The following is a 10,597-nucleotide window of genomic DNA, read 5'->3' on the forward strand; positions in this document are numbered from 1 at the left end:
TTTAAAGAATAGATCTTTTATGTTGTGGCTAAGCGATGGTGAGTAGTTTGTTAGGATGTTGAAATTATTGTTATTCAACATCTGGAAAAAATAAGAAAAGTTAGTTGATGATAATAACTTGAAAAAAGATTTATTATTATTATTTATATTTATTTATTGTATTTTTATTTAATATATTACACTTTTGGTCCTGTAACAATGCTAATGACGAATTTACCTTCGGTGTGAAGATCACGTGACACCACTTATAACGTAAGTTAGTTTCGTGGATCAAAGTTAGAGTTCCAAAACTAGGGATTAAAAACGTAATTTCATCAACCTAGGGATGAAACATGAAAGTGGGTACAGACCACAGGGACGAAAATTGTAATTTACTCTTAGCAATTAACTTCTATATATGATTTCTATTTTTCAATTGGTAACTTTATTACCCATTAGTCTCCTACAATTCTTATTATGGTATATTGATGATATCAAATTAATGTGAGTTTTTATCTCGGTGATGTTTACTTGGCTGACAGTGATCATTAACGAAATTTTATTTAGTTTTCGTTTTTACTTTCTAATTAAATGCTTATGTACGTACGCTTCATGATCTTATTAGTTAACATGTAGTATATCGATCATAACAAATTAATGTTATATATAATAAGTTGATATATCATTGGTTTTGGGGGAATCGAAGAATGTCTTAAACATTAACATCTTTTTCTTTTTTTTTTTCAAAGTCATGTAATAAATCGGTTAAATTAGGTTGTTGTTACATATTATAGAATGAATCATTGAAGTTGGTTACACATGTTGTGCATTGTTTATATATTTGCTACTCTAATCTCTTTAAATTTTGAATAACATAACATTTGCTAAGTGTATGATTTTTGCCGATGACATTGCGCTGATAGCGATATCGACGGAGGAACTAAACCAGAGGCTAGAGAAATGGAGAGAAGCCCTTGAAGACCATGGTTTGTGCGTGAGCCGAGAGAAGACAGAATACCTTAGATGTGACTTCGATAAATAGGAGATAAGACAAAATGGGGATGAGGTTATTAGCATTGGGGGCCGCATATTGCGTCCGAAGGAGTCTTTTAGATACCTGGGATCAGTGATACACAAATCGGGTGGGATAGACGAAGATGTGACACATCGAATCCAAGTCGGATGGATGAAGTGGAGAGCAGCTACGGGAGTCATGTGCGACAAGAGGATCCCGCTAAAGCTGAAAGGGAAGTTCTATAGAGTGGCTATTAGACCGGCTATGTTATACGGGTCAGAATGTTGGGCGATGACGAAAGCCCAAGCGGCTCGAGTAGAGGTGGCTGAGATGAGGATGTTAAGGTGGACTTGCGGGAAGACCTTAGCAGACAGGATCCCGACGGGAGTTTTTAGAGCAGAACTTAAAGTAGGGACCATCACTAACAAGCTAAGAGAAGAGCGCTTGAGATGGTTTGGCCATGTTAGGAGAAGGGATTAAACTGCACCACTAAGGAGAGCGGAGTCTATTCACGTGGATGGCATACAAAGAAGGGGATGACCAAAGATGAGGTGGGAGGATCGATTAGCGAAGGATCTAATTGAACTTGGCCTGTCGGAGGACATGACGTCGGATAGGACGGCATGGAGAACTAGGATTAGAGTAGAATAGTAGGTTAGGGTAGGACTTTTGGACGACCTAGATAGTCTTCTTTTCCCATATTGCCTTGCCAAAGGAGGTTTGTGAGGGTTTGGCCTAGAGAAGTGGCTTAGTTACGCTACAGAGGACTTTGACGTGACAGGAAGAGTGGTAGGTAGATGGAGGTGGAAGTACGGAATTCTGAATGCGTTAGAGGAGCTTCCAGGTAGAGGTAGTGGAATGCGAGGGTAAGGCATATGGGTTTTAGATTAAGTAGACTTTTTATTTAGACTTTGGTTCTCTGTGACCTTTCGTAGGGGTTTTTAGCCTTGTGTCTCGAGAGGCCTAAACCGAGGGGGGAGGTTACTCTTGTGTTTGTTTCCCCCAAGATGGCTGTCGGGGGACATGACCAATGAGAGTTTATCTAGAGGACTAGGGGTTTAGGACTAGTTTATTGGTTTAGAAGAGCAGGTGAGAGGATTAGGATTAGGATAGCTAGGTGGCCTAAGGTCCTTTTTTCCACAGGTTGTTTAGAAGTAGTTACTGCCTTGGCTCAATCAGGATCTTTTCAGGTTTTGTCATTTCTTATTTATTTATTTATTTGTATGTTTGTCTTGTTGTTTCCCACTACTTGTTCGAGTTACGTATTAGTTTGCTACTTTTATGTTGTTTAATATACCCAATATGGTGGCTTTCGTATTTGTATTTGTATTGTCAAACATGTTTCTAAGATATCGGTAGGACGCATGAGTGATAAACGTTCGACCCGCATAGTAGCCGGACCCAGCAGACAGGTATTTCTTCTTTTCAGATTCTCGGCAGACAGGTTTGATTTTCTAAACATTTCTCATTTTCCGTCTTGCACTCTTTTGTGGCCGGAGGTCCCTATGGAAGCAGTCTCTCCATCTTTGTGTATAGGTAAGACTGTTTACAGCTTACCTCCCCCATACCCTGCGCAGGGATTGGGTCCTGTTGTTGTTGTGTTGTTGCTAAGTGTATGTATATATTTAATTAATCACTAATCATAAAAATTAAAGCATTTCTATCAATCCTAAGTTCATACTATATTTGTATCATACAAGCGCATATATATTATCCTCTTACTCGATACATACTACATTGTGGGAGAAGATACCATATATTAATATTTGAAACTTGGTACGTTCTATGTTGGAATGATTACTTAAATATATATAATGGTACGTTGATGATCATAGTTAATACACAACAGATCGAATATGTAGGATGGGGTACATTAACAGTCAAAGCTGACCTATCATTGTCGAAATAAACAGTATACAAAAAAGTTACACAAAGATATATTAATTAGAGGTGAAAATCGACGTGTATACTTATGAACAGGTCCATTTGGGTTACGATTTATTTGTAATGGACTGATTGTGTAAGATCAAGAAAAATTCCTATAGATTAATCAAGTAAACCTCTCGATCAGTTGGCCAAAGTATAGTAAGCAGTTAATATATTTGTATATATGTATATGTCTACATAAAACAAAAACAATAAGTAATCTAAAGACTGTAAATTCAAAAATTATGCATTTTAATTGAAGATGATAGTCAACTGTATGTATCTTGACTTTCATTTAAAGGATTACGATGCTGAATATAGAGGTCGATCTATTATTCTTTAGCTTAATTAACAATGTTTCATTATTCAATAACAATGTTGGGAAATAATTTGGGTGCCTTTCGACCCATTTCCCTTTAGCCCGATCCTTTTATTCAACCTACATAAGTCATTAAAGCTGAAACATAAACCAAAATGAACCATTCATAAATATGGGTAGAAATTAAAATGCAGTCTGGTTACTTATTAAAATGCGTATACATCACCTCATTTTGTAATAAGATGTCTAACTTATTTGAACCGACCAAAAACCGAAGAATCCTGTTACATAGTCTTCTTACTCTCTTAATCAATGCAATAATTTTTTTAGCAATTGGTTAAGCCGTTGAATTTGCTTTCCAATCAGCCCGTTTATATAATACAAATATAGGTTTTTTTAGATAAGTCTTCATCATTCTAACATTGCCTTGTAATGTATTTAATCTAAGATGGCGGGGGCGGGTATATTTACTTTCCAATCAACCCTTTGTAATGTTTTTTGATTTCACAATTTTGATTCAAAGGAATTGAATTGGTAAAATAAATTAAGCTATAGGGATAGTAACATAGAAACGGGCCATCTGTTTACAAATTAAGTCAATTAAAGTCTATTCAAATGTATACAAACCCTCCAAATGTTATACGATATTTTATCTGTATTTATGAATGGATGGAATACTTGATGAATGATTATTATTATCGATGAAAGGGTAACCTTGTCATAAATTTGTATATTTATAATGTTGTAAATATGATTGGATAAATATATAAGTTTATATGACAACTGCGGGTATATTTACTAAAGGCTTAACATTCATGCTGCTAGTTCTATAACTAATTTTTTTATTAAAAAAATTTTAGTCAATCATTTGATGAAACTATTGTAAGGGAGAAAGTTAAAAACAACAACATGTTACCATGTTACCAACCGTATATTTATTTTTTGCATTTGTTAAGCTATACCTAGCTTGGGTGTCTATGTAATAAGTTAAACTTTAAAAGGGATGTATGTAATTTTCTATAGGAGTGAGTACGATTCATTTTTGATTGAATTTTGATTAAAACCGAAAACCAAACCGTAATAATTCAGCTTTTGAAAATTAAAACCATTTGGTTTTCGTTTCGGTTTTAATCGGTTTTTAACTATTTGTGGGTTTGAGCCAACTTAAGTTAAAAAGATTAAAGTTTATACCAAATGATTATACTACAACTTCAATAACTTATCCAAAAAATATATGTAGCAAAAACAACATAACATTGACAATAAATCCATCAAAATAAGTTGAAAAAACTTCTAATATTTATTTCAAATAAACTTGTATTTTTCACATAAAACATATAGTTAATATTGTTTTAACACTAACAAAAGCAAATATATTAATATGTTTAATGAGAATGAGTATTAAAAGGACATAAATACAAAATAATATAAACAATATATATTTTTTATTCGGTTCGTTTTTTTTTTTTCGGTTTTTCATATTAAACAAAAATCAAACCAAAACATTCGATTTTTAGAAAATCAAAACCGAAAACCATTGGTTTTTTCGGTTTTTATGGTTTATTCGATTTATGGTTCGGTTTTTCTCACCCCTAATTCTCTATATTTTTTAATCAATTTCATTATTCACCTTATTCTCTTAAGTCTTAATATAAGATATAATATACGAGTAATATTTATGTTATTTCAATAGCCAATTTTATTATTATTATTATTATTATTATTATTATTATTATTATTATTATTATATTATTATTATTATTATTATTATTATATTATTATATTATTATTATATTATTATTATTATATTATTATTATTATTATATTATTATTATTTTATATTATTATTATATTATTATTATTATTATTATATTATTATTATATTATTATTATTATTATTATTATTATTATTATTATTATTATTATTATTATTTTATTATTATTATTATTATTATTATTATTATTATTATTATTATTATTATTATTATTATTATTATATTATTATTATTATTATTATTATATTATTATTATTATTATTATATTATTATTATTATTATTATTATATTATTATTATTATTATTATTATTATTATTATTATTATTATTATTATTATTATTATTATTATTATTATTATTATATTATTATTATATTATTATTATTATTATTATTTTATTATTATATTATATTATTATTTTATTATTTATTATATATTATTATTATTATTATATTATTATTATTATTATTATTATTATTATATTATTATTATTATTATTATTATTATTATTATTATTATTATTATTATTATTATTATTATATTATTATTATTATATTATTATTATTATTATTATTATTATATTATTATTATTATTATTATTATTATTATTATTATTATTATTATTATTATTATTATTATTATATTATTATTATATTATTATTATTATTATTATTATTATTATTATTATTATTATATTATTATTATTATTATTATTATTATTATTATATTATTATTATTATTATTATTATTATATTATATTATTATTATTATTATTATTATTATTATTATTATTATTATTATTATTATTATTATTATTATTATTATTATTATTATTATTATTATTATATTATTATATATTATTATTATTATTATTATTATTATTATTATTATATTATTATTATTTTATTATTATATTATTATTATTATTATTATTATTATTATTATTATTATTATTATTATTATTATTATTATTATTATTATTATTATTATTATTATTATATTATTATTATTATTATTATTATTATTATTATTATTATTATTATTATTATTATTATTATTATTATTATTATTATTATTATTATTATTATTATTATTATTAAGATGGAAAGGTTATTCACACCCACATATATAAATTAGTTTGCCGGAAATACAACTCATCATGTGACTTGATGGTTAAAATGGATGACAAAAAAGATGAAACATAATCAAGTTACTTATTATCATAAGCCAATTTATGACAATATATTTTCCAACCGCCAAATCAAGTGCTTGCTAATTTAAATTGATACAAAATAATTCATAGGGTTATTAAACTAAAGAGTATAGATACGGAATCTAAACCACAATTTCATGTTCAAAAACATTTCTAACTTGCAGGAAATAGAAAACATTTCTACCTCAAGTCCTCAATTCATCTATTCTATTCAGAAACTTCTTCCATACGTGTTTATTACCACCATGGCACCACGGTTCAGGAAAGTAATAAGAGCTTTCGTCCGGGATCTACATTGACGCTAGTGGGTCTTTGTCGATTGATCAAAGTAGTCCCACAGGTAGAAAAAAAAAAATCTCCCAGAATACTATATGCGCGTATATATCTCACAAAATAACAGCTTTTAAGGAAATGAAATACCCTTGAAAAACTCGTGCTCCAATGCCAACTTAGCAGTAATTCTGCTACTCGGATGGACTGATAGCATTTTCTGAAACATGGCCATACAAAGCCATAATTAAGTACCACCTTTTCAATATATTAACAGACAAGAAACATGCTATCACTAATGCAACTAATGAAAATTTATAAGTAACTAGTTGATCTTACACGTAGGAGATCAAGGCCCACTTTATCAAGGTCTGGAACAACAACTGCAAGGTCCTGAATGTAGATAATGTTATTTGAGAGAAAAAAAAAACAACATGGTGCACATTCTAAGATGTACTAACGGTGAAAACTATTTACCTTTGCAACAAACTCCGGAAAAGTCGGCATAAAATTGGGCAGACAAGTAATTCCTGGCCATGTATCCTCTTTTGGAGTACCCATGGTTCTATAATGAAAGAACAACCATAAGATATGAATTAGAAAAAAGGCAAGCATCCCCCCAACTCCAACCACACATACATATTTATCTTTTTATGGAGTTGCCTTTATTCATAACTGTATATATATATATATATATACATATACAGGAAAAGGTTCATGTAAGAAGTGAGAACCATTAGAACTTCTATGTCAGAATGTTATTAAAAATTTTTTGTAAGAACACTAAAAAAGTTAATAATTGATGTAGCATAATAATCAACCATTGATTTTAAAAAATGACAATTTATGGAAGCTCTCTTTGTCGAAGGTTATTATCGAAACAGTCTATAATACACTTTGGTTAAAGGTATGACCCCCCCCCCCCCCCCCGGGTGCGGCCGGGCGGGATTGTGTAATTATGTTTGTACACACGGAAACAACTATATACACACACAAACAGAAAAACAAAATAATTAAAAAAATGTATTACTTGAAAATATGGAAGAGTTGGCGAATTTGAGAATTTCCTTTAACTGATTGACGAATCTTGGAGTCTCCACCAAAGAGTGTTTTGCGATTTACCATCTCAGCAAAAATACAACCAATGCACCACATATCAGCACTAAAGCAATATTCCTTAGATCCAAGAAGAATTTCTGGCGGTGTATAAGCAACCGTCATTACCTAGAAAATTATACAAACACTTAAGTATTATTTATCAAATGGTGTTGATTTTATTGCATGAAAAAATATTGCCAAAACGTGACAAAGAGTGTTAAGGGGTAAAAGAATGAGGTTTTCCCTTACTCATGGAAGGTGAAATAAAACATGTGCACGGCCTAACTAGGTAGTAGTTGACAAAACAATAGTGTGATGATAGATAAGTGAACAAAGATGCTCTAGACTTTGTATTGTGATTTCTAGCATCTTGTTAGAAATCTTTTTTAATAAATTTCTGCCGTTCTTTAAAAAAAAAAGTGAATAAAGGTGATTCTTATACTGAAATATACAATATCATTCATATGATATGGAAAACTCTATATCATTTAAATTACCTCAAGTGATAAGGGCTTGTAACGAATAAACCTAGCGAACCCGAAGTCTGCAAGCTTGAGAGTTTTTGTTTTAAGATCTATCAACAGGTTTTCAGGCTTTAGATCTCTGTGCATCACCTCATGAGAGTGGCAATAAGCAATACCACGTAAAAGTTGGTACAGAAACACCTGAAGGATAAAAGAACACAAAAAGATGACACTCGTGTTTTTAAAATTCTAGAAATATTGTTATAAAGTTTGAAATAATTTACTCACTTTAATAAGATGGGGATCATCGGAATATCTTAGACAAGAGGACATGTGTTTCTCTAAGTTTACGTCTAGGTACTCAAGAACCAAATACAGTCCCTTATGAGTGTACACGACATCAAGCACCCTGCCACCAAACAACCATAATTCAAGTCGATATATAATCATTGACGACACAAACACCACAAAGATACGTGATGTAGGGAATAACGATCGTTGATTAGTTACATTGATCTCTAACAGATTATGCAAGGCATGGGCACAAACACAGGAAAAAGTAGTGAAGGAGAAAGTGGCACATGCAGAACTTTTAAAATCTATATAATTCTCAAGCTGACCACTCAAAACATTAGTATGATTATATAACTCAGTGTACCTGACAACGTTGTCATGTTGCAATGTTTTCAAAATCACCACTTCTCTTAGATTTGAGGCCCGTATGCCATCATATTTAGGGACGCGAATTTCCTTCACAGCAACAATCGCATTGTTCTTTGTGTCAAGAGCCTTGTATACCACACCATATGCTCCTTCACCAATCTTCTCAAGTATCTTGTACTGCAGTGGTAGAGATATATATGAATAAATGAATAATCTAGAACAAAATCATTTGGAGACCCTGAAACGCATACCTGATCCAATTCCATCATATTATATGCAAATGAGAATTATAAATTCACAACCCTAAATTCAATGACAAAAAAAAGTTCACAATAAATCAGAATTATAAATTCAATGGGCAGATTCAAACTCACAACCCTAACCCCATCAAGAAGTTCACAATAAATTAAATTTTTTCTTAACGTCCCTAATTTTCGGGAACAATCACACTTACAAAATTGAGCAATTAATGGCTTACAAGTGTAACTGTGCATAACAAGTAAATTGAACACACAGCATTAAGAGTTTTTATGTGGTGTAATTAAAACTTTTCTCAAAATAACACCACATAAACTACAGTAGTCATCCCTATCTTTTATGAATCAATAGGTCTATTGATAAGGGCCGTCTCCGTGAATGTAAAAAAATCCAAGGCCCGGATCAAGAATAGAAAATGGGCCCTCAAAATAGTAAGTCGATAATACATTTTAGACCATTTGAGACATTAATCACAATTACACTGATCAAGATAAAGAGTATCATCCTTCATAAGTAAAAACTAGCATAGATCCATCATATCCTTAGTTGGACAATAATATTTGGCATGATATTTCATATTTGCAGATCCTCTTCATGGTATAATAAACTTAAAAGCGACAATCTAAAGTTTGTGTCGAAATTATATGGCACATGTTTCCCAACTTTAGTGATCATAGTAATGCCCTTCTCAAAACAGAGCATCTGTGTTTACTTTGTTTTTATGATCAGGCAGCTTGTCACATTGATCCATGTTATTATGATGGATTAATCAGCTGTTCACTCTTAAGAGGACCCTACCATGATTCTATATGGTTAACCTTCATACCTAATTCCATCAAAGAGCCCGTCTTTCTCCCCCTACTCATCTCATTGGCTCACTGCCAAAGTGGCTACATTCATCTCCCAGCTGAGTCTTACCAGAAGATATTGGCATGTTTCAGGATAACCAGAATTGGTAGAAAACTAAAAGACCTTAATCTAGTATATTTTATGAGGGGTAGCTTGAGAGCAAAACAACTAACAAGTTAGAGGAACGACGGTCGCAGAGCTAGATATTCCTGACACACTTGAGTAGATTATCTGGCAGTTCGAAGTTGTAACAAAAAACCTAACCCCCGTCCCAAATGGAAAATGCCATAATATGTGTAACTTAAACGGGCCGGCGAGTAGAGGCATGACTCAAGTCTGGAACTGGTTAACCGACAACACTTAAGTATGTTTAACATACTCTCGTGCCAGACCATTCGTATTCTTCTTTCTCAGGACTTTCATTAAACACCTTAAGAGCACTAAATCTTAGCAGCCTTACTCATTTGTTAGTATAAATTTTCTTTTGTCTGTAAGCATACATCATATTATTAACACGAAACATTTGATCCATTTCAACTAACATGAATCCTAACTTGAAGCTTAACTTTTTAACACGTTCAGGAATAAAACAATGTTTTGGGTAGACAAGTGGACTAGTCATGGGTCGCTTAGGGATCGGCACCCATTGATAATCGATTAGCAAAAAAGAAGAAGCACTGTTGTCAATTGATGGATAGCTACAAAGAAATCAATGGTGGCGTTATTTGGGAATGGGGTTGGAATAGAAAACCGAGTAGAACCGAAGAAA

The 10,597-nt window shown here is 30.6% G+C and overlaps 2 protein-coding genes across 2 annotated transcripts; one reads left to right on the top strand and one right to left on the bottom strand.

Moving 5' to 3' along the window:
* The first annotated feature begins 871 nt into the window (after positions 1–871).
* LOC122604869 lies at positions 872–1,474 on the top strand. Its single transcript, XM_043777732.1, has 2 exons — positions 872–973; positions 1,022–1,474. Exons 1-2 carry the CDS (start codon positions 872–874, stop codon positions 1,472–1,474), a joined length of 555 nt encoding a protein of 184 aa, XP_043633667.1.
* Positions 1,475–6,273: 4,799 nt separating this feature from the next.
* LOC122605650 (cell division control protein 2 homolog) lies at positions 6,274–8,998 on the bottom strand. Its single transcript, XM_043778605.1, has 8 exons — positions 8,973–8,998; positions 8,717–8,898; positions 8,347–8,467; positions 8,092–8,259; positions 7,527–7,720; positions 6,974–7,061; positions 6,836–6,889; positions 6,274–6,716 (listed from the first exon to the last, which is right to left on the bottom strand). Exons 1-8 carry the CDS (start codon positions 8,988–8,990, stop codon positions 6,630–6,632), a joined length of 912 nt encoding a protein of 303 aa, XP_043634540.1. The 5' UTR covers positions 8,991–8,998; the 3' UTR covers positions 6,274–6,629.
* Positions 8,999–10,597: the final 1,599 nt, after the last annotated feature.

Source organism: Erigeron canadensis, chromosome 6 (assembly GCF_010389155.1).
Source record: "Erigeron canadensis isolate Cc75 chromosome 6, C_canadensis_v1, whole genome shotgun sequence".
NCBI lineage: Eukaryota > Viridiplantae > Streptophyta > Magnoliopsida > Asterales > Asteraceae > Erigeron > Erigeron canadensis.

What these genes read in the sequence shown, in the direction of transcription:
- LOC122604869 (XM_043777732.1), top strand. Translation starts at nt 872, where the DNA reads ATGATTTTTGCCGATGACATTGCGCTGATAGCGATATCGACGGAGGAA. An exon ending in TTGAAGACCATGGTTTGTGC is followed by an intron (nt 974 to 1,021) that starts GTGAGCCGAGAG and finishes TTCGATAAATAG; the next exon opens with GAGATAAGACAAAATGGGGA.
- LOC122605650 (XM_043778605.1), bottom strand. An exon ending in ATGATCCCCATCTTATTAAA is followed by an intron (nt 8,260 to 8,346) that starts GTGAGTAAATTA and finishes TTTATCCTTCAG; the next exon opens with GTGTTTCTGTACCAACTTTT. An exon ending in CAACTCTTCCATATTTTCAA is followed by an intron (nt 7,062 to 7,526) that starts GTAATACATTTT and finishes CTTTCATTATAG; the next exon opens with AACCATGGGTACTCCAAAAG.